The sequence below is a fragment of the Grammomys surdaster genome, unplaced genomic scaffold (genome assembly GCF_004785775.1).
Source record: "Grammomys surdaster isolate TR1022 unplaced genomic scaffold, NIH_TR_1.0 181, whole genome shotgun sequence".
Lineage (NCBI taxonomy): Eukaryota > Metazoa > Chordata > Mammalia > Rodentia > Muridae > Grammomys > Grammomys surdaster.
The window spans coordinates 1,262,823-1,286,639 of record NW_021604626.1 but is presented as its reverse complement, the minus strand read 5'-3'; the positions used below and the strand labels follow the sequence as shown (position 1 = coordinate 1,286,639).

Sequence of the window (23,817 nt, the reverse complement as noted above, 5' to 3'; positions counted from 1 at the left end):
GGAGAGGGAGAGGGAGAGGGAGAGGGAGAGGGAGAGAGAGAGAGAGAGAGAGAGAGAGAGAGAGAGAGAGAGACTCTCAACTTCTTCATCTCCCTAAGAATAACCACCATGTCTCAGAGGACAGATCTCCACACCCATTTCTGCCTTGCTACTTGTGTCTCTGGCTGAGCAGAATGCTCCAGACTTGAATGTCAGGAGGAAAAACAAAAGAGAGTGTTCCCTTCTAACAGATGGGTGCAATGAATTTAATGAAGAATCTATATTTGCTTACTAATCTATAGCAACTTAGTTCTGATGTGTGTAGATGAAAACTATTTCTCTGGCAACGGAAGATCAGGATTATTCTATGGAATTGCTAACCAGCATAGAACAAACTCAGTGTCAGGAGGTGGATTCCTCTGCTTTTAGCATGTACCATCATGGTTTGGTGTTTCTGCCTGGATCCCTGAGTGCAGCGATACCCCCTCCTCAATTTCCTGTCTCTGTTTAAGAGCTTATCCGCCTCTGCTCTATCATGTTGACTGTCCTGAAAGGCTTACAACCCTCACATCCATGGTCGACATCACAGTGAGACATTGCTCAATGATGTGAGGTGTTGTTAGTTGTGGCTGCCTGTTTCCAAGACTGCTTGACGAGTATGCCCCACATCAGTTGCTCCCACGGTTAGTCTCTTTCTGTTCCAGTCTCCCTGTTGCTTTAAGTGACATCTATGACTCAGTGTTGGGACAAAATAGGAATGCACTTTTAGACACCAGGAGAAGGCAGTTCTACAAGAAAGGGAATTAACTTGTTTGTCTCAGTCAACATGCTTTGAGAAATAATGGTTTTGAGGAGTGCGGAGATGGCTCAGCTGTGCAAGCATGAGAACCTGTGTTTGATCCCCAGAATCCATGTATAAAAAGATGTGTGGGTGGGTGGTGCACGTTCTGTAATCCTAGTCCGGGGGGGGGGGGTCAGAGTCACGAAGATCCTAGGTCCAGCTCAGCAAAACGGATGATTGTGGGCCCAGGTTCAGCAAAGGGCTCTGCTCTATCTCTATAAATAAAATAGAGAGTGATCAAGAAAAAAAAAACACCTAGCATCATCTTCTTGTACACATGTGTATGCATGTGCACACACATAGATGAATAGATAACTGACAAAGTGATGGAACTTCTCAGCAGGGAAAAACTTTAAGTATAGGCTGCATTATTTCCAGGATCTGAAATATCTGGAAATTAACTTCTTGTGTTTTAATTAGGACTAGAATAATGGCCCCTTTGCATCTCCAGTAATTGGGTGCCGAGCACAGGTGTGAAATTCACTAGCGTTTGGAATAGAATTTTGAGCTTAGGCCAGGAAGTAAATTGTTAGGGCTGGGGATCAGGCAAAAGTGAAGCGGCTTAGAATGGAGGCTGGCATGGCTAATGAACATTTGCTGAGCAGCTCTCCTGTTGAAATTGATGATTTGAAGTCTACCTGATAAGCTCAGGACCCTAAATGAATATCTCCTTGTAGGTGACTTTGTGAGCAAGCTCTGTCAACTCCTGGATCTCTGTCTTAGGATTTTATTGCTGTGAACAGATACCATGACCAAGGCAACATTTAATTGGGACTGGCTTATAGATTCAGAGGTTCAGTTCATTATCATCAAGGCGGGAGCATGGCAGCATCCAGGCAGGCATGATGCTGGAGAAGCTGAGAGTTCTACATCTTCATCTGAAAACTGCTAGCAGAAGACTGGCTTCCAGGCAGCTAGGATGAGAGTCTTAAAGCCCATACCCACAGTAACACACCTACTCTAACAGGGCCACACCTCCTAATAAGTGTCATTCCCTGGGCTGAACATATACAAACCACCACAGTCTCCTTCACACATAGACACTAGGGACATAAGGCTGACCAGGCTATGGGGAAACACCCAAATTTTCTTGAGTACTGATTTTTCAGAACAGAGTGTAAGTCATCCTGAGCATTTGGGACGATATCTATGGAACATTCTCCATATCTGTAGTGTTCCATGGCTTTATTTGTTAGGGTACATAGTGGACATTGATTTTCTAGTCGTATCTTCTATACCAGTGTTTACTTGGTGAACTTTCTTTCAGGCCAGAACTTTGCAGGGACCATTTTTATAAATGATAGTGTCAGAATTCCCCCTGAACAACAAGCATCCATTTTCTCTGCCCTTTTGAGGAGCCTGTTTTTGCAACAGGCCATGTTTATTTGGTTCCAGTATAAGGACAGAGTTGTGTGTATTTTTAGGTCACTTTAGTAAGTGAGAGCCATCCCATGCCACTCTCTAACATAAGTGAGCTGGGAGTGGAGCGTAAGTGCCTGAGGGTTTGAGGGAGGGAGATCTAGAGAGCGCACTGCTGTGTGGGTGGTACATAGCAAAAGACCTAGTAAAGACTGGTCAGGTTCTGCTCTGCTCAAGTTCCCTCAGCCTTGATGCTTATAGTCTTAGTTTAGTTCTATGTTCCTCCCCACCTCTCTTGCTCTCGTGTGTGTGTGTGTGTGTGTGTGTGTGTCTGTGTCTGTGTCTACAGGTATAGTACACATATGAGTGTATGAGCCTAAATATGTAGCTAGTCAACCTCAGGTGTTTTCCTTAGTCTCTGTCAACCTTGTTTTTTTGAGACAGGGATCCTTGCCACTCTGACTAGGTTGACTGACAAGTCAACAGGCATCTACTTGTTTCCACTCCACAGATTTTGCTTGTTAGTTTTTATGTCAACTTGGCATGGACTAGAATCCTTTGGGAAGAGTGACCCTCAGTTGAGAAAACAGATTGCTCTGTGGACAGGCCTGTGATATATTTTAATTAGCGATTGATGTGAGAGGACCCAGCTCACTGTGGGCCACATCACCCTTTGTGGTCCTGGGTGCTCTAAGAAAGCAGATAGAGTAAGCTGTGAATACAAGCCAGTAAGCAGAATTCCTCTAGGTTCCCTGCCCTGTTTGAGTTCCTGCCCTGGCTTCCTTCAGCTGTGGAAATGTGACCTGAGAGTTGTAAGCTGAAAGAAACCTTTCCTTCTCAAGCTGTTTGTAGTTGTAGTGTTTTATCTCAGCAGTAGAAAGTCTGAATAATACACAGATTATAAGGGTATGTCACCATATCTGGCTTTTTCTACATAGCTTCTGGGAATCAAATCTGATGGCCCGTGCTTACATGGAAATTACTGACTGAGCTATCTCCCTGGTCTTGTTTATATTCTTATACTGTGGAAATGTTCTTGTCAAGAGCATGAAAGAGCATACCCACGTCAGTCACATAACAAGTCCCTGTTCTTATCATTTCCATAGATGTTCTGTTGGACAGAGTAAGCCATCTGGACATGACCAATATCAGTGAGCTATGTTTTCTCTGCCTAACAAATTAACACAAGTTCAGTCATTTCAAACAGCACACATCTGCATCCCACTTCTGTGGGTCTGGAGTCCAGACATGCCTCAGCCAGATCCTTTGGTCAGGGTCTCACAGTGGACAGCAGTGAGGTCAGTGAGGCTGGCTATTCCATGGGGGTTCTGCGGGGAAGTCCAGACCTCCTTGCTCTTTCTTTGCAACTGTGGAACTTGGGGCAGGCAGCTTGATTCCAGACGTGAGCAGCGTGGACACCCTATTCTTAGGTGGTCGCCTAAGTGTAATCACACACATCCAACAATGGTGACTAGAAACAAATATAGGTCCTGTCCAGACTTGAGGGTGAGTTTCAGAAAGGCAGCACACGAGAAGGTGAGGGACCTGGGAGCCACTTTCAAGTGTAAGCTTCACAAATATTTGTTGGATAGTGGGCTCTGCCACAAGCCACTAGCGATGGCTGCGAGTAGGACTGAGGAAAAGATGTATGTGTTTTCATCAGAGGACAGCTGGGGGAGAACTAAGCACAAAGCTGGCCTGGAAAGTTAGGAAACGGTTCAGGGAGGTGGAATTTGATTTCCTGGTAGAATTCTGAAAGCTGAAAAGAGAGAGTGGGGGAGGAAGAACTATTTGAAAAAAATGTATCCCGTACCATATTTAGCTACTTCCTTCTTCATTATCATATATAACCATCACTGTCTCCTTTGCGGACAAGAGAAGGCTGGCCACAATCCAGTTAAGCCTATTGTCCACCTTCATACTGGCATTCACACCTTCCCTGGACATGGCCAGGGGCACTCCATTTGAATTTGAGGTCTTAATGTTCTACCCTTGCTCCTAGGTTTTCAGAGTTCTGTTGCATAATTAAAAATGCAAATGCCACGGTATTTTTAGTCTGTAAAGAATTCATCAGTTACATTAAGCATTCCTTTCTGCAAACTCTCTTTGCTCCTCTAAGAAGATGGGTCCAGAATTCAGACCCACAAGAGAGTGTGTCCAGGTTTAATTTGTATTGGAAGGAGAAGGAGGATTAAGAGGCTGTAAGGATGATGCCTGTTTTCAGATATTTGGTACACTTTGGTAGCCACCCAGCATTCCTTTTGGATACCAGAATCTGTGGATACCCAAATTCCTTATATGATGTTAAAGGATATGTGCATATAAAATCTATGAACATATGCCCATGTACTTTAAATCCTGTCTAGGTTTGTAACACCTAACACCATATGAGCTCCATGTAACTTATCAGCATGCTTAACTATGTACAGAATAACAACATTTTAAAAGTTAGTCATAGTCATGGTGAAATGGCTCAATTGGTAAAGGTAAGTTGCTGCCAAGTACCTGAGCAGTGGAGGAAAAAGGTTTGTTTCTCTCGCACCAAGAGGTTGCATTCTCGAGATTTTAATGAGTAGTTTGATAAAGTCCCAAACTTCTAAAAAGTTAAGGGGGCAGAGAGATTGCAAAGTGGTTAAGCATGCTAGCTTTCCTTCCTGAGAACCTTGGTTCAATTCCCAGGACCCACGTGTTGTCTCAATCTTCTGTTAACTCCAGTTACAGGGGATCTGATGCCCTCCTGTGGCCATTGTGGGCACTGCATACACATGATGCAATGGTATGCATGCCTGTCAAACACCCATACATATAAAAACATACAGTAAAAATAAAATTACATCATGATCTTAACAGCTTCCACCCCACCACCAATATTTTCTACCCACGGCCTGTTTGAACCCTACCTCCAAACCGATTGCATCTGTTTCTCAGGACTGCCGTCCAGAGACCACAGGGCTGCAGTTGATGCCATGGAAATAAATGACTTAGGAAAGCAAACAGAAAAATAGAAGTGCAGAATATCAAGTAGAGGCAGCTACTGGCTGCCAACTGCCCTCTTGTGTTTGGCTTGTCTTGAATCAAAATAAAAATACAATTGTTAAATTTAAAGTAAAAACCATATTTATAATTTCCGTTTTTAAAAAACAAAGAGGCTGAGCAGTGGTGGTGCACACCTTTCTTTTTTTCTTTTTTTCTCTTTTTTTTAACAAATCTTTTATTGATTTGTTGAGGCTTTCCCATCATGTAGTGCAGTCCTGCTCCTCTCCCTGTCCTTTCATACCTACCCTTCACCCTTGCAACCTCCTCTCCCAATAACACACATACACACACACATAAACCAACAACAACAACAAAACAATCAAAACAAAGCATAGAAAACATCTCATCGTGGAAGCTATAGTATATCACAGTGTATCCCACAGTATACCCCTCTGTCCACACATCTCCACTTGAGAATGTTCATTGCAATGAGTCATTGTTCTGATCCGGGATATCTGGCTTCTGTGATACTACCAATATTGGATCCTTCCCATTTTCCTGTTGTTGCCCTGTGTGTTGGAGAGCCTGTAGCTTCGGAACAGCAGGTCTGGCCTTTTCGTGGGTATCAACCATCCACAGATGATACAGATTTTTGAGATGGTCTGATTCAGAGTCCTGGATCTGGGCCTGGGTGGTGGTCAGCCTGCCAGCTCTACCTTATCCACACCACCAGGGGGAGCTCTCCAGCACTGCTCCAGCTAGGGGTGGCACACACTTAATCTCAGCACTTAGGAGGCAAAGGCAGGCAGATTTCAGAGTTCAAGGTCAGCCTGGTCTACAGAGTGAGTTCCAGGATAGTTAGGGTTACACAGAGAAACCAAGTCTGGAAAACCAAAAACAAATGGAAGGAAGGAATAGAGGAAGGAAGGGAAGGAGCTAGGATTGGTTAATTCAGTTGGTAACATTCTTACTACTGTGCACACACACAGGGAACTAAGCTTGATCTCCAGCACCCATGTTAAAAAAAAAAAGACTGGGCATGATAATCCCAACATAAAGACATGGAGAGGCAAATTCTGAGTCTTCCTGGCCAGCCAGTCTAGACTAATCAATGAGCCCCAGGTCCTAATAAGTGGAACCTGAGGGACAATGTCCAAGTTGACTTCTGCCTTCCACATGTATCTGCATATGAATCCACAGAAAGATGAGCATACACACACACACACTGAAGGTAAATTGAATGGCATTCTATGCCTGCTGGACCCTAGAGCTGGCCCCCCCCCTTCATCTTAGCCCCACCCTGTGGTATATAGATACCCCTGTGTCATGGACTTTTTACCCCCATTAATTGCCAGTGAGGCACTGGAGCCAGCCCAGCTATAGAGCCTGCTTGTTGAATGTACTCCTGAGCCCTGCCCTGACTGGCTGTCTCAGTCTTCATAAGCAGCACACTTACCATATTCTCCTAGGTGGTCATTCTCAGACCAGTGAGCGGGGACCAGTGCAACTTGTGCCATCACCCTGTATACCAAGAGTGTCAATTTAGCAGGCCTGCAGAAGCTCCACTTACACTTAACACAAATAGGGGAAAATCACATAAGGCCCATCAGAAGGCTCCAAGCCAGGTGTCCTGTTTCTAAGGACCTCTAAGTCCCACTACACCATGCATGTATGATGGGCCAGAAGTCTCTGTAGAACAGGGCTCAGAATTCAGCAAAATAAAACCTACATCATTATTGAACTAAAGCAGATCTTCCTCAGATAGTACACACACACACACACACACACACACACACACATACACACACCATGCATGCATGCACATACTCATGCACACACCCAAGCCAGTATTACAAGAGAAGACTGTTAGCATTTGTTCCAAAGGTATCTTTTGTATGTTCATAGAGAGCATCCTAAAGCCTCGCCATCTCTGTACAGATCCCCATGATGTGGGGTCTCTGGAAATGCAATTTCTAGATTCCTCATTAAGACTTCTTTTGTCTCAGTTATCCCTTGAATCTACTTTGGTGGTGTTTTTATTTTATTCCTCACCAGGGTGGGGAAAATAGGAAGAAAAGAAAAAGACCAGCTTTAAATTGGCCCTAGCCCTAATCTAGGTTGATTGGGATGTGTAGAGATTAGTCACTGTTGCTAATGAATATTTAAATCTCCTTTGGCTTTCTTGGCAAAAGAGCTCTTCTGAGTTTTCAAAGCCCAGATTTGAATGATTGGCCCATCACAGCCTGGCCTGAGAAATAAGTAAGCTGCTACAATAGTTCCCTCTCTTGGAACCAGGTCTCACCTCCACACTGCCAATGGGTATTCCCAAAGGGCACTTGATGGCCTTCCCATCCTTGGAAGTCATCATCATCAATCATGAAAGTATCACAGCCCGCCTTCAGCTAAAGCCAGAAAAGTGGGGTTGCTGGTTTAGGACAAGCCGGTCTAATTCTATAGAACACAGGCTGAAAGAAACCAGAGGGAAGAATAGGAATGGGGCATATTTGGAAACCAAGGCCCAGGAGAGTTCTAGGGCTGATCCCAGAAGGCCACTGAGGTTACCAAAACTGAAATTAAGGACCTTGTCAGTCACCTTGTTGGGGAGTGACTTTCACCTCGTCACAGACTTTGGAAGATTGGTTTTCATCACTTGCTTGGATTTCATGAGACCCATAAATGTACAGTTACTGCATGGAAACAGTTGAGCAGTGGTCCTGGTAAGGTCGGAGCACTTTGATAGTTACTCTTGCCTCTGATCATCCTCCCATTGATGTACGTTGGGAGCAAGTAAAGGAACAGTAATGTTAAAGGGACAGTATTGTTGTAAAATGCTCTGTCGCTACGCTGGCATCTCGACCATAGCATGCCTAGGCAGTCAGTGGTAGCATGGAAAAGGAGGAGCTGTAGGCTGGTAGCTAGTATGAATGTCCTGGAACAAGAGATAGCTATATCTCTATTTTAAAAAGCCAGTAGGGATAGTGGCCTGCATGCTTTAGAAGCATGGAGGGAACTTTCGAGACTGCACCAGCAGCTGCCTGACTTGAAACAGCCCATTTAACAGACCTGTTAACTTTCATGTTCTCAGACCAATCCACCCAAAACATTTGCCAGTCGGGCCCCTTTAAAATGTCAGTTTCCACATTTGGTAGGGTGAGGGGAAACCACCTTCTCTACCAGTCTTTACAGCTGTTCTTACTACAAAAGGAAGCTCGGTGCTATACAAAATGAAAGCACCATTGTTTAAGCAAGTGGTTTGCTCAAACACTACCCTAACTTGATTTTTCTACATTTCTCATTATACCATGAAAATTATATCTTGTACGTGTCCTTGATGACATGTGAACAGGGAGCTGATGAAATAGCGATATGCTGCAGTCTTGCATATCAGTGAGGACATGCATACATTCATACATGTATGCACATGCACATACTACACACACATACACAAACATCCATCCATACACAGATACATACATGCATAAACATACAATCATATATGCACAGAGATACCCACACAGGCGCATATACATTTATTGTTTGCAGTTCTGCAGAGAAAACATGCTAGGCTAACTTTGTACCCCTGAGCTATATCTCCAGCTTCATTTTAATTTTTGGTTTTGTTTTTAATTTGAGACAGAATCTCACTAAACTGCTCAGGCATGGCTAGAACTTTTGATTCCCCCTGCCTTAGTTGCCCACACTGATGTCAGAACCATCGGTATATGCTACACCTGGTTTGTGAGGCTGCATGTTGTTGCTGTTTGTTGCGGGGGAGGTTAGTCTCATGTCACTTGTTTAGGATGATATTTATGGAAGATAATGATCTCTGCTTCATATATAAAAGTCAAAGAAGAATAGTATGTTCCAGGCTAGAGAGCTGGAGAAGCTAGTCAGGACCCTAATTGTTCTGATGGCCAAAGCCACATACTTCCAAACTTTTGCCACCACCACCTAACCAAATTATAGAAAGGAAGGGAGACCTTGAAAGATCACTACAAAAGAGGTCTCTCTCCCAACACAGTTCACCCTCTCAGAGCTCTGCCGGAATAGCGGCAGTGAGCCGAAGTCCTGAGAACAAATGACCATTTCAAATGCCCAGATTTTGTTGTAAAAATCCACTTCCTGTTTGAGCAACATCCCTCAGCTAGCAATCCACTTCCTGTTTGAGCAACATTCCACAGCTAGCTGCCCTTCTTTCCTCCTCACAACTGGGATTTATGATTGCTTTCCTTGAGGGTGCTCACGGCTGCCTCTTCTCTTTTAGCAATCGATCCACTCCTAGCAACCATGACCGGATACAGCGTCTACGGCAAGAGTTCCAGCAAGCCAAACAGGATGAGGATGTGGAAGACCGGCGCCGTACCTACAGCTTTGAGCAATCTTGGGTGAGTGTTTGGTTCCTCAGCCCAGCAAATAGGCTAACAGCTGCCTTGCAAGAGAGGCCCCTGAGCTATGACCTCAGTCCTTTATGAAATAAGACAAGATGGAGCCAAATCCCTCTGACCTTTAGCATTCTGACCTTTCCCTCATTTCCATCTGGGTTCCATCATTGCTAATTTCATTTTGTATCTTGTTCTACCATCTGTCCGCGGTGTAATAGGTTCAAAATAGCCGTATGACGAGACACCACCACAGAATGTCTGCTCTCCGCTGCATTCGTTATTAGGTTTACTCAGTGCCTTTCTGTAGAGCAGAGCCAACGTAAGTTCAGCTCATGATCCTCTCTATCTATGAGACGGAGATTGATAATTCTCTGTTCTCTAACCTCCTCCTTGTTACTTTTTGTCTTGTTCTGTTTTGTTTTATTGAGACAGGGCCTCGTATAGCCCAGGCTGGCCCCCCAATCACTATATAATCAAGAAAAACCTTGAACTCCTGATCCTCCTGCCTCTGCTTCCCAACCATGTTCATCATCATGCCAGTTAGCTGTGGTGCTGGGCATCAAACCTAGGACATCACACATCCTGGGCAACCACTCTACCAACTGAGCCACATCCCAGCCCTGCCAAGTATTTGTCAAATTCCTGTTTATCTGATTTCACCTCTCTTCTTGTCCATACTATGTGCAGCCACTTGAATGATCTCCATAGAACAAAGCTGTGGCTGCTACTCCTGTGTCTTGCATCTGTGAAACCTGGTGGGACTTCTGGGTAGAGAGATGGTAACAGAGTTGGGGTTAGAGACAGAGAAGGTTTGTTTGGAAGGCTTTCTGGGGGAGGGCTGGAGTGAGTCAGTAAGAGAGCTGTTCACAGAGGCAAACACTCCTCTGGGTGTTGGAACTTCTAGCCCTGGTGGTAGCTCAGCCCCCAGTGACTGTCTGGAGGACTAAGAAACTCTATGATTGAGATGGGAGAGAGAGACCAACAAAAAGCCAGGATGTGCTACAATCCTGATAAGGATTCTGGGGTCAGGGCTGGTTAGTCTGAGTAGGGGGAACCTGTACAGCTAGAAGATGGGTCACTCCAATAGATCAAGAGTAAGTAAGAATGGCCAGAACCATAGCAGGACAGCTTTGCTGTCCTTGCACTTGAGGTACAGAAGCTGAGGAGACTAGTACCCAGAGGTTGATGAGTCCTTTCAAAAAGGCATTGTACCAGATTTCTGGATGGGGTGGAGAAAGAATGGTATTATAAAAGACTTGAGTTAGACACAAGGTCCTTGACCAGAGGAAGGCTGGCCCTCTCAATTGAGGTGAATTTGACAGGTGGCTAGTGTGAGAGAAGAGTGAGTGAAGGAAGAGCTCTAGAGAGAGCATGGCTATGCTCACCTTCCACATGTCTCCTTCTGGAATGTCAGGGTGACCTCCCAGTCCTTCTTGCTCCTAGTAACCAATTCATCCAGTGTACTGGGTAAAGCAAGAGATCTTCAAGAGTTTCCGATCAAGGAGCTCAATGATCATACAGATGATTTCAGGAAAGCCCTGAAAGCTGCATTGGGGTGACAGTCCTCATCTTGGATCGGTTGAGGAAGACCAGCCTTAGAATGACCAATGGCAGTGTGATACCAGCGTTCAGGTGTGAAAATGTCCCAAGTCCATCCTTGCCCAACCTTCGGTGTTATAAAGCAATCCTGTCTAAACAAATATCCAGTTGTCTTCTGGAGCTATTCTGCCTTTAGTAGTGTTTTCATTATAAGGGATTTGATTTATACTCTGGTAAATTGAGTCATCTCTGTAGCAACAGGATGGAATTGTGGTAATGTACACTTGTTGTTTGTCGTGATTGACTCCATCTATCTCTAAGAGGTTTCCTAAAGCAGGGTTCTTATGTAATGTGTAGTCAATAGATAGTTAACTATACCTGAAGATAGTACCAGGCACAGTATGAAGCCAATGGAGAATGCAGCCACCGCAGATGGAAGCAGTTGTCACACTCTCTGCTAACCTGTAAGCCCCTGCACGGCTTGTCAGTTCACGAAGTCTGCTATAAGGCACACCACCAGTTACCCAGGAATGTGGCTTCAGTCCAGCATCTTCCCAGCATTCACTTTTCAGTTAATGACTTGATTTGTAAACTTCCTGAGTGCTCACAGTGTCCTGCCATCATGCAGTACGAAAGAACAAAGCCTTGATAGAAAGTTGTGTATTCCTAAAACCCTGCAATGGAGCTGATGCAAAAAAAGCCATTCTCAATCCTCCTGCCTCAGCCTCCTGAGTACTGGGATTACAGGTCTGGCTACCACTCCTGGCTTCTGACTGGTGGCATTGTATCCAACTGGAGGAACTTCAATTTTGAGGCTAAGTGACTGTCTTATAGTGTAGGATATTTTCATTGAGAGAATTTGGAAGGATTTTACAGAGGTTGAATGAGGGAAGTGTCTGTGTTTGGGTGTTTCCACACTATCTCTTTAATAGTAGCAATCACCCTAGAGAAAAGATCGGAGAAAACCTTGCACTTTGGAAATTCAACTACCAAAGGTCATAGGTCAGATTACAGTGTTCCAGGTGCCACTGTAACTTTAGACAGACAGTATGGCCTATGTATTGTTTCTCATGATGACAGAGCAGGCAGTGATTGGAATGGCAAAGTGGTTATCTTAGGTATGGAATAATTTCCTAAATTGTGAATCTGAGGTTGACCTTTTCTTTTCCTTTTTCATTTGCAAACAATTGAGGTCTCTCCCCTTTGCTGATCACATAAGTGAGCTCACAGCAACCATCATTCTGCTTGCTCTGCTCAGTCTTCTTAACATCAGCTCTCCTTGTTCCCTCAGGAAGAGCTGCTAGTGTAGCCTTGTAGAGTGCAAGCTCCTCTGGTTTTTATTGTCCCTTCAGTAGCTGGGAATCTTCTTTCTTCCCATGTGTTTTCTGACCTGGTGGCTCCCCTGTACTTGGAAGATGTCAGAGAATGGTATCACATGTTGTAACAGTCCATACTTGTTTGATTGTTAAAGAACATCAAGTGTGTATCTTCAACCTGTATGGAAAACATAGCGCATATAAGCCAAAATACTCATTCACAGTGTAGCCAGATGTATTGAATAGTTTCCTAGTCAACAACTCCATCTACACATGTATCGCATAGTTTCCTGCTCAACAACTTCATCTACAATGTATCACATAGAGAGTTTCCTAGCCAATGACTCCATCTACAGATGTATCACATAGTTTCCTAGTCAACAACTTCATCTACAAATGTATCACACAGAGTTTCCTAGCCAATGACTCCATCTACAGAGCTCCCTGTGGCAAAAATTACTGCAAGTAGCCCTAAAACCTCATCTATATTGAAAATGTTCAGTGTAAACCCCAGCAGTGTGGAATGCACCTGCTCATGGGCCTTTGTTCAAGGCAGTATCTGGGTTAGAAAGAGCTGGTTTGTGGCACAAAAGACCTTTAGAAGAGCACAGGCCCAGAAAATTTCTGAGCTCTGTCATTGCAAAGTATTCTCTCTCAGCTTGAGGAAGAGGAAAAGCAGGTTCTTCTCCACTCATGCAGGTGCAGCCTAAACAAAGCCTTAACTCTTCCCTATAGTAACTTAGGGCAAGTTACTGAAAGGTAGCTGAGGTGTTGGGGTCCTCGTTATTGTGGGATATTGGGTTTAGATGGAACCTATGGTTGCTCAAAAAGAATTAAATTGCAGGCTGTACACACAAAAGTACAGAATGCCAGGGGACTCACGCAACCCACCAGCAATGTGCTGGCTGAAGCAACTAAGCAGTGGGATAACAGAGACTTTAATAATATTGCTAATTCCTTTCTATTCCCAGTCAGTAGTGACCAAAAGTATGTTAATCCTTCAAGGAACAAAACTGACCCTGTGCAGTATGAATGTCCTCATCCTTCCTGAGCTGGCTTTGTTCCTTGCACTCTTAAAAGGAACAGAAAATCTGCCTTTTCTTCCATCTTCCTGGAAGGTGTGGGCTTACAGGGGTTCTTTCTATCCTCCTACTAGTGCCTTGTCTGATCTCATCAGGAGCACAGTGCAAGGCAGGGTTGGTCTGCATCCCTGGTTGCTTCCTGCAGGCCAGGGGATTTGAGAACTGAAGGTTTGGTTTTGTTCTCATTGCGTTAATGACTTGCAAAGCACCTGCTGCTGCTGCTTCTTAGTCGTCCCTTGTCCTTCATTCAGAAGGTATCAGCCTCTTCCCATGGCTGCAGCTCACACTGCATGGAGAGTCCTTTTCTTGGAAATGTTTCTAGAGAAAGCTGTTTTACCAACATAGGGGTATCAATTCCTTATGGAGAAAGCCCCTTGCTACAGCAAAGTAGACCCCTTGCTTTAGGCTCCTTGTAGGCAAACTTCTATGTGCTCGTGAGTCCTGTTCCCTACAGAGAAGGCCTGCTGGGTGCTATGAGCTGTTGATGCTAATGGCTTGCTCTGTAGATCTATACCTAGTTCTCAAGGTACCAGGCACTTCAGGTAGGAAAGTCTCACAGACAGGAGCACTGATGGAGAGACTGCATGAATGCCAAAGCATGCCTTTATAAAGAATTCAGGGAAAACAGTGTTCCGAGGACCTTTCAGCTTTTACACAAGTTCTTAGTGACACTTAAGCTTCCTAGCATTCAGAACCCACAAGAGTTTGACAGAACAAGAGTTTAGCAGAGGACTGAGACACCAAAACAGACAAAGAGTTGTCTCAGTTGTACCACCCTGAGGGTTCCCAGTCCCATCTGATCTGGGAGGTTAAACAGGGCCAAGTATTGGATGGGGGATAGACATAAGATCGCTTCACTGTGGTTAAAGTTGTAAATAACAGAACTATAGAAGATAATGACCGTCATTAGCAGTATCCGCAGTTAATCAGAGTGAATAATTTGTGTGACTTAATTGGATAAGACTTCTACCCACTATCAGACCCTTAAATTGTCATTTTAATCAGTATGGAATACATATGAGAGTTACGTATGTTGAGCTTGCTAAATAAGAACCCACTGTCTTAAAGAGGTATTGTTTTTTTTTCTTTTTTGTCATTTTTATCTAAAATACACAAACTTTTATTTTTTTCCAAATGTGCCTAGGGCACATGTAAAATTTGGAAACTTTTATTATGCATATTCAGGTAGAAAGTGGGAAACACATGGTCTGCATGTATATATGCATATTTTACACTATTTTCCTATCTATATGAAATTAAGTGAGTATGTTCTAAACTATGAAATCTGTATGTAACTATCAGTAAACTAACAATTATTTATTGCTACCTTTACAATAATCTGTAAAAAGATACATATTGCCTAGTTCTAATTACTATTGAAACTTTACATTGTATCTATATAGTCTTCCTCACTAGCCTGTTATTTTTAGCTAGTTGTCTTTCTGTTTTATTTTTGTAAATAACCAAAGAATAATTTTTATTAGCTGCAAGGAATGCTTACTTGATGCAAATTCAGTGGCACTATGTGGAGGTCTTTCATAGATTTTCTTTCCCAGAATGAAACACATACACACACACACATTTTTTACCTTTTTCAGGCCTGAAGTAGCATCTTTCTAATCATGATAAACATCAGTATTTTGCAATTCACTTACAAAAGCAACAGGCATATTTTTCTCTTGTGGTTTTAAGAAAGAGACTCCATTGTACTCTCTAACAACCATATATTCACCTCAATCTTATAGTGTCTTTTCTTATTTAGACCTGGCACTTGGGGCTTTTTTTTTTTTTTTTTAAATTTAAAAGGTCATCTCTTTTAACCAACTTCATAACAAACAAGACCTAGATGATTTTGTAATTGGCAGCTAAAGCAGCTTTGCTTCTTTGCATGAATTTCAGGGTTGGGACACTTGGCTGGCATGTGGATTTTCTGTACAACTGTTTCTTTTGTGAGTATTGTATGCAGGTGTGAGGTATGTGTGTCTGCCCATGCCTAAGTGTATGTGTGTGTGTGTGTCTGGTATATCTATGTATCTGCCTATGTGTGAGTGTGTGTATGTTTGTGTGTCTGTGTCTGATGTGTGTGTGTGTGGCATGTGAGTGTGTGCCAGAGGTCACTGTAGAGACTGCTTCTTCTTTACTCTTTACTACATTTTGAGACAGGACCTTTACTGAACCAGGAGCTGCAAATGGGCTGGCCTGTGTGTCCTGCAGGCCCCGGAGATCTGAACTCCGGCATTCGTACTTGTGCAACCAACACTCTGCTCACCACACACCCCCACCCCCAAACACTTTGATGTTTCTGATGGCCGTGTTTGAAAACATGGATTCCTTTTGTAGGGTTACATGTTCTCTCTTCCTTGTATCTTAGTTTTTGTAATTTTTGATTCAGATACATGTCTGTGCTTCTGTCATGGGGGCTGAAGTATATAGCCTTTGAAGGTAGGATTGCCTCTTATCAACTGTTCTCATAATGCTTATGAGATCTGCATTGAACCTTTGAGAGGTTACTCTGTGTGTGTGTATGTGTATTATCATGTATGTGCAGGTGCATGTATATGCATGTGGAGGCCAAAACAACCTCGGTTATTTCTTGGGTACCATCCATGTTCTTTTTGTTGAGATATGTTTTTTTGCTGAACCTGGAGCTCACTGCTTTGGTTGACTGGCTGTCTAGTGAGACCTAGGACCCCTTTTGTCTTTACCTCCCCATTGCTTGGATTATAATCATATGTGCAAACCTGGCAGCTCCAGATCCTCCTCCTCCTCTTCCTTCTTCCTTATCCTCTTCCTTTTTCCTTCTTCCTCCCCTCTCCCTCCTTATTCTTCTTTCCCTCCTCCTCCTTCTTCTTGTCATTGGTTCTGGGTTTGGAAGTCATCAACTGAGTTATCTCCCAAGCTTAAAGTTACTTTTAATTTCCGGACAAGTGTAAATGTTGCCAGAGTGATTTTATTGACTTGTTGCTATGCACCAGTCATGTATACAATCTTCCCTAAGACATGTGGCCTATTAGAGTTACCTCTTAAAGATGAAGGCAACTGTCATGACTGGCATGCCCTTTTGTAGGTTTGGAAGAAGGGGGTGTGAAGTAAGGATGGTGAGGCTGAAGTTTCTGTCTGATTAGATGAGGTGTCAGTTTGTCAGCACCTCAGTCATTTGCTTGTGCATGCTGCAGCCCCCATGTTGATCATTCCTGGAGCCTGCCAGAGCTTCAGTATATACTTACAACTGACAAGGTTTGAACGATGTCAGAAGGTGCACAGTTGAAGAAACAAAAGCCCTTCAACTTTTTTCCCCCTCTATCAGAATCAGGTTTTCAGGCCTCTGGGAGAAACAACTTAAAAATATATCTGCGTTTCCGTAAGATCTTCCATTTTCTTTTCACGTCCCCGCAAGCAGTGTGTCAGAAAACAGCGTGAGCTTAAATTGCTGCTTACTGAATCCTATTGCAGAATGCCAGTTCCTTCCTGACATGTGTGGGTAGCTTGCCATTGCAAGGAGGAAGGGAACAGGGCACTTTAGGGGTGCAGTATGAACCATGCAGTTTTCACTTTATATTTTCCCTGTCTGGTGATGTTCCCAAAGCTCCAGCAGGTATGTCACCACCCAGTAGTTTAGTGGCATCCTGCCTCATGGAAGGGAGAGAAGATACCTGTCTTCATTAATGTAAAGCATGCTGTGTGCGTCAAAGCAGGAACTCACTGGGGAAAATCTATCTATCTATCAATCATCTATCTATCATCTATCTATCCTGTGTGTGTGTGTGTGGTGTGTGTACCTCAGGTATCATTCCTTAGGAGCCATCTACCTACCTACCTTTCTTTCTTTTTCTTTCTTTCTTTCTTTCTTTCTTTCTTTCTTTCTTTTTCTTCCTTCCTTCCTTCCTTCCTTCCTTCCTTCCTTCCTTCCTTCCTTCCTTCCTTTCTTTCGATAAGATTTCTTACTGAAAGTGGAATTCACCAATTAGGCTGGCCAGTAGGCCCCAGGGCTCCTTCTGACTCTGCCTCTCCAGGTCTGGGATTACAAGTGTCCACCACAATACCCAGCTTTTAAGCAGGTTTGGGGGATCCTTATGCTTACACAGCATACACTATACCCACTGAAACACTTCCTGCCCCCTCAGTGCTTTGTGTGCTGAAGATACATGGTGTATTCATTGTTTGAACTGTGTTGGATATAGCCTCTGTCACACATCTGCCCTAGCTAGTATGGTTGTGAATATCCACTAACACAAACTGAGTACTGTAAAGTCTAACTGCTTGCCACATTACTTTTATATTGGAATTTTTTAATCATATGCCAGCTGAGGATATCTGCTTTAGACCTATGACCTGGACATTGTCTTATTATTGCTTCCCAGTCCATAAGGTGCTTCATCCTGGCAGTAAGAGAGAAACTGATGCTGCTGAGTTTCTCTTTAGACAGACACCAATGATGTATGTGTGTGTGGGGGGGGGTAAGCTATTCTTCAGGGAGTAGGTCTCACATTACCTTAACACTCTCCTATGAAAGCTATGGCCATTACTTTACAAAGCCATTATTGAGTCATAGCCTGCCACTGGTTTTCAGTGCTAAAAGAAAAACCAGTTGGAGCTTTTTAACTAATACTCTTCACGTGGAATACAATTCAGTGTCACAGAGGGGCACAAGGTAGATGGTTTACAAGATGGGTGTCCTGGAGTGCCAACAGGAGAGTAGCAGTAAGCTACCTCTGGGTATTCTGTGAAGCTGCTGGTTATTTTGATCTACACAGCACAATATATAAACTTGATAGTCCACTGTAAATGAAAAATACACTCCACACGTAACCTGCTGGCCAGAGTGTATGGCCAGGTGAAGTAAAGATGCCTCTTAGGCTAGGTTCACCCTGTCCAATTACCATTTCCCATTGGCCAAGGGAGATGGGTTACTTAAACTGATATATTCAGTATGCACTAGCTTACCTATGCTAAGGTAATAGCTAACATCCTTGGAGACGGAAGGCCTTTATTTGATAACAGTGCCTCCTTTAAGCTGGTCTTTAGTTTAAAAACTGAGCTTTTATAATAAAAATAAATCTACCATGTTGTTCACCATTGCTAGGACAAAAGAGACAACCACTAAATGTTCACCAGCTCAGCAAGCCATAAGTCACAGGCCCATGAACTCCTGCCTTTGTCAGTTATGGTAGCAAATTTTTATTTTGTTTTTACTGCAGTGGTTAGTTGGTTGGTTGGTTTTCTGATTGTTTTGACACAGGATCTCATGTCAGGTTGGTGTCAATCTCACTATTTAGAATCTTCACTTTCTGATTCTTTTGCTTCTATCTCCCAAGTGCTGGGATCACAGGTGTATTCTACTATGTCCATTTTATTCAATACAGGAGATAAAGCCAGGACTTTAGGACTTCCTACATTTTCTGTGACCATTGTGCCAACCGAGCTATATTACCAGCCCTCTTATTTTAGTTTTAACAACAACTACTACTTCTCCTTCTTCTCCTCCTTCTCCTTCTTCTAGACAGAGTTTCTCTGTGTAGCTCCGTCTGTCCTAGAGCTTGCTCTGTAGACAAGGCTGGACTCAAACTCACAAAGATCAGCCTTCCTCTGTCTCCAGAGTGTTGGGATTAAAAGTGTGCACTACCACCACCCAGCCTGGTTTTAACTTGTCATCTGAGCTTTGTGTTTACTATGTAAGAGATGTCAGCTACCATCTATGTCAGTATTTACCAAGCCTCACTAAGAAACACTAGCAAGTTGGCCGCTCTGTTTTTAATGATGTGCCCAAACCAAGCTCCACAGTTAAAGTAGAGTTTGTAAAAACTCAGCCAAGATATGATATAGTTCTTTTCTCAAAGAAGCTTGAGTGAGTGGTTAGCTGAGAAGTAGCATGGTTGGTATAGTGGTTACCTGCATACATGAAGCCCTGGGTTCCACATAAACCAGGCATCCTGATCCCAGTGTTCAGGAAGTGGAGACAAGGGGATTAGGAGTTCAAAGTCACACAGTGAATCCAAGCCTGGTCTGGGTTACAAGACACCCTGTCTCAGAATAATAAAGTAAAATAACAAACTTGAGGTGGATAGATAAAATCATAGAGTCTGTAAAACATTTCAGAGTCTGTAAAACATTTCAAAGTCATTTAGTAAGAGTCAGCTTTGGAGGCTTGGCAGTGTCATTCAGGCAGGGTACTTGCCTGGCATGGGCAAGCATTGGGTCCCATCCCCAGCACCATGAAAGAACCAGAACTGAAGTGACATCGCTCTTGGTATGACAAGGCAGGTGTTATTCTCTTACTGACAAGCTGTGTCTCTCTCCCACAGTCCAGCTCACGGCCGGCATCACAGAGTGGTCGCCATTCGGTGTCAGTGGAGGTTCAAGTGCAACGGCAGCGCCAGGAGGAGCGAGAGAGCTTCCAGCAGGCCCAGCGCCAGTACAGCTCACTGCCAAGGTGAGCCTCAGCCCTCGGCGCTATAGGAACAGCCTTCCCAGCTTGGACCAGAGTCACCAAGGAGTGGGCAGTATGAGCATGCTTGGCTTGGGTGGGGTACCTCTCATCTGTTGGCAGCACCACTAAGGAGAAGGCCAACATGCGCATTCCAAAAGTGCAATTCTGCCCCCTATTGGTGAAAAGAGAATATAACAATAGTTTTGCTTGTCTGGCTCTAGGGTTCTGGGGTGAACACTTCTGTGTGCACCTAGGCTCTGTTAGTTCCAGCAGGAACAAGCACTCTGTGCATGCATGATGTGGATGGGTGGCCACAAACTTCATTCTAATTGCCTTCTGTCTCTACCATCATTCTGTATAGAAGTGTAGAGAGTCCCAGGGGTATTTGACTCATTAATTGACAGCCGAACAAGAGAAGCTTATGAGGGGAGGGACACCTGCTCCAGGTGTCCTCTATGAAAGGGCCAGAACTCTTGTCACGTGGCTGGCCACATGCATATATACACACACTGAAATCGCTACTGTGTTTCCATCTAAGTCTTCCTCCCAGGAACTACAGTGCAGAGTAAACATTGAAAACCCCACAGATTTTTCAAACTCCTCCAAACCACTCACCTCTATGTGACGACCATTAGATGTTTGTTTTTCCATCTCAAAGAAAACTTGTGAATTTGAGCCAAAACAGTTTGAAGAAGGTGGGTGCTTATCTGTGTATTGGCTGTTCCAGATGGAAATGGACTTGCTTCACTTTCTGATAAAGGCAAAAGTAATCTTCTTTATGTCATCCCCAAGGAACTGGACATTCACAGTGGTTAGCCAAGAGGGATATAAGGCAGGCTCCCACCAACACACAATGTGTTGATGTGCTAACCAGTTCATTCAGCTGTCCTTTTACATTTGTGAGACTATATATCTTTGGAACACTCACCTCATCTTGCGGTTGTACAGGGATTAGCCGTTGAGGTCACTTAGCCTACGCTGGGGCTGGGTAAGAGGCATTGAGGTTTCTAAGTCTACGCAAGGTTCTTTGGAGATTTTCCATCTTGCCAATAAACAGTTCAGACAAATGAAGGAAATGATTGGCTTTCTCGGAGTCCTAGTCAGTAAATCCTTCAAACATATTTGAATCCCAGACATACTGGCATCCTCCACTGTTTGTGACTGGAGCCCATAGCCACCCTGGGATTTCCTTCTGAAATTCAGAATGTCATCAGGTGTGAGGCTCCCTGTGGTGCTGTGTGGTTTGAGACTTTGGAAAGGGCCCCTGTGTGATTTCAAGCAAGGTAGAGGCAGCACCTTGAAAATTATCTGGAGAGATGCCTCTGTCAAACTACCTCCCATTGGTCATGTTGCTGACATTCTATCTCAAAGGCAAGCATGAGGATGGGATAGGTCTACACATTGGCTATGGTCCCACCTCCATGGCCACATTGGTGGGCCATGGCACATCAGACCTCTATGGCAGAGCTCTAGGGACTGTGTTCTTGTTTATACTGGCAGGTTGTTGGTTCATTTATTTCAAGTGGGTTTAAGAATAGTCTTTTGAAATGAATTTTAACAAAGTTCACATCATGAGGGAGAATGCCGCTAAGTAAGAGAGGCAGAAGATGCAGGGGTGAAGAAAACATTGAAAGAAGATGATGTTGGAGGGCCCCTGGTACTTAGGAAGGTCCCCTGGGGTCTCCTGGGCATGTTAATTGGCACATACTCATAGTACTTCTTGGTGGACTTTAAATATGTCATCTCTGTATTGGGAACAGTCACAACACTCTTCGATATTTTGAATGTTCAATTGACCATGCTTGTCAGAGTTATCTAGCGTGACCATATTCATTCTTCATACTTCCTCTTCTTCTTCCACTTTCCTCTCCTGTAGCTAGCTAGCGCTCTCTCTTTCTCTCTCTCTCTCTCTCTCTCTCTCTCTCTCTCTCTCTCTCTCTCTCTCTCTCTGTGTGTGTGTGTGTGTGTGTGTCTGTCTGTCTGTCTGTCTTCCTTCCTTTCCCAGGAAGCACATGCTAGACCAAAGCTCAAGCAGACTTCTGCTCTTCGAAGCACTACAGCTGCTTGAGTGTTGTTCCCACAATAGAAAAATGAACTTTCCGTCCTAGCTGATTGTATCTTCCTAGTTTAAGTCATTTCATTCACTTCAGATATGAAAAAAGCAGACATCCCAGAGTTAACATAAGTTTCAGCAAGAAGGACCAGGGACCCTTAGCCTCATACTCTCTTCTCTTGGAGAATGGCTTCCATGATAGCCTTGGCATATAGGTGAATGGTCAGGCAGGAGAGCCGGCCAGCCCTGCCTCTCACAGCTAGTTGCTGCAAGCAGTGGTATGGGGAAAGTTGATTCTATCTGGAGGTCAGAGGGGTATGTGGGCTGCCTTCATAAGCAACAGTCAACTCCAAGTTTGGGACATGTTTTTGATCTTCTCAGAGGAGCTTGACCTCTGATGATTCATGCAAACAAGTTGTGTGCATGGGACACCAGTGTAGTTTGACACATAAGCTCAGTCGTGGAGTGAACCATAAACTAAAACAAGTGACCAAGACTGCATCAGCTGGAGTAGAGAAGGTGGTTTGAATCAGGAGTGTACATGTGCCAACCTAATGTGTAAACTCTGTGACATGCATGGGCTGAGTGGGAGTCACACTGGTAATTACCAGTGGGAAAACAATAGCCAGATTGGTGGCAGTTTGAGGAAAGGGGACCCCAGCAAGCCCCTCACTCGGCTCTCATCTAGACTAGCATGTTTTCTTTAATTCCTAAATGAGCTCCTTTCTTTGGTGTACTGACTAGCTTTATGTCAGCTCGACACCAGGTATAGTCATTTTCGAAGAGGAAGTTTCAATTGAGGAAAAAAAAAAGTACCTACAAGATTGGCCTGTGGTATATTTTTCTCAGTTGGTGATTGATGTAGGAAGGCCCACCCCCCTGGAAAGTGCCACCCTTGCCTGGTGGTTCTGGGTGCTCTAAAAGAGCAGGTTGAGCAAGTCATGGAAGCAAGCCAGTAAGTAGTGTTCCTCCACAGTCTCTCCATCTGCTCCTCCCTCCAGGTCCCTGCCCTGTTTGAGTTCCTGCCCTGACTTCCCTCAGCAGTGAAACTGTAGGCTGAGAGTTGTAAGCTGAAAGAAACCTTTCCCTCAAGTTGTTTATAGTCACGGTGTTTTATCACAGCAGCAAAAATATTTGGTATCCAAAGCAAGCTGTCCATCTGAACCTGTGCACTGGCTGCCAGGTAGTATCCTCTCCTCTCCTTCTCCTATACTCTCCATGTTCCCTTTTCCTCCTCCCCTGTGGTGACTGTATCTGTTGTATGGGTGCTCTCCCACACATCTCTGCTTCTCACCAGCCACTGCACCCTCATGTCCTCTCCCACCAGGGCTATTGAGTCCCTATCTGTTTCAAAGACTTTCTCTTTGTCTCTCTTTATTGCTCTCTGTCTCCCTTATCTTGGTGGCAAAGCCCTTGCCTTGTGACCTTGGCTCAAGTTCCTTACATGGGGGTGGAAGCTGTTATAACCAGTAGGAGGAAGTTAGTACCTAGCTGGGTGTACAGTACAGTTCAGGGAGCCACACCAAGCTGACTTAGGTATGACTGTGAACAAATTCAGGGAGAGCACATAGGCGGCTGCTATTGCTGTGGTCTTTTTGAATGACCATGGGCAGGATGTACAACTGTTTGTGGAGTAACCATCATTGGGCACCAGCTCTTGGATCCTAACCTGCTTGTCTCTGCAAGGGAGGGATAATTAATAGTGTACTTCCTACTACTTATCCTTGGTCCCAAAAGTGACCGTCATCCCTCTCTACCATAAATCCAGAAGCTAATATTAGACACTGACTTGCTCTCCAGATCCCATAAGTCATTTGAAGAGAGCCAGTCTCTTTTCTGAGCAATTTACATGTGGTGGTTCGC

The 23,817-nt window shown here is 44.0% G+C and overlaps 1 protein-coding gene across 8 annotated transcripts in view; it reads left to right on the top strand.

Annotated features, from left to right (window-relative positions):
* The window catches only part of Pard3 (par-3 family cell polarity regulator), a 556,386-nt gene that overhangs the window by 527,213 nt on the left and 5,356 nt on the right, over nt 1-23,817 (top strand). For all 8 annotated transcript variants that reach the window (XM_028767780.1, XM_028767787.1, XM_028767783.1 and 5 more), the window contains 2 exons: nt 9,420-9,540; nt 19,777-19,904. In XM_028767780.1, the coding sequence (XP_028623613.1) occupies nt 9,420-9,540; nt 19,777-19,904 (249 nt within the window). The remainder of the gene's footprint in view (nt 1-9,419; nt 9,541-19,776; nt 19,905-23,817) is intronic.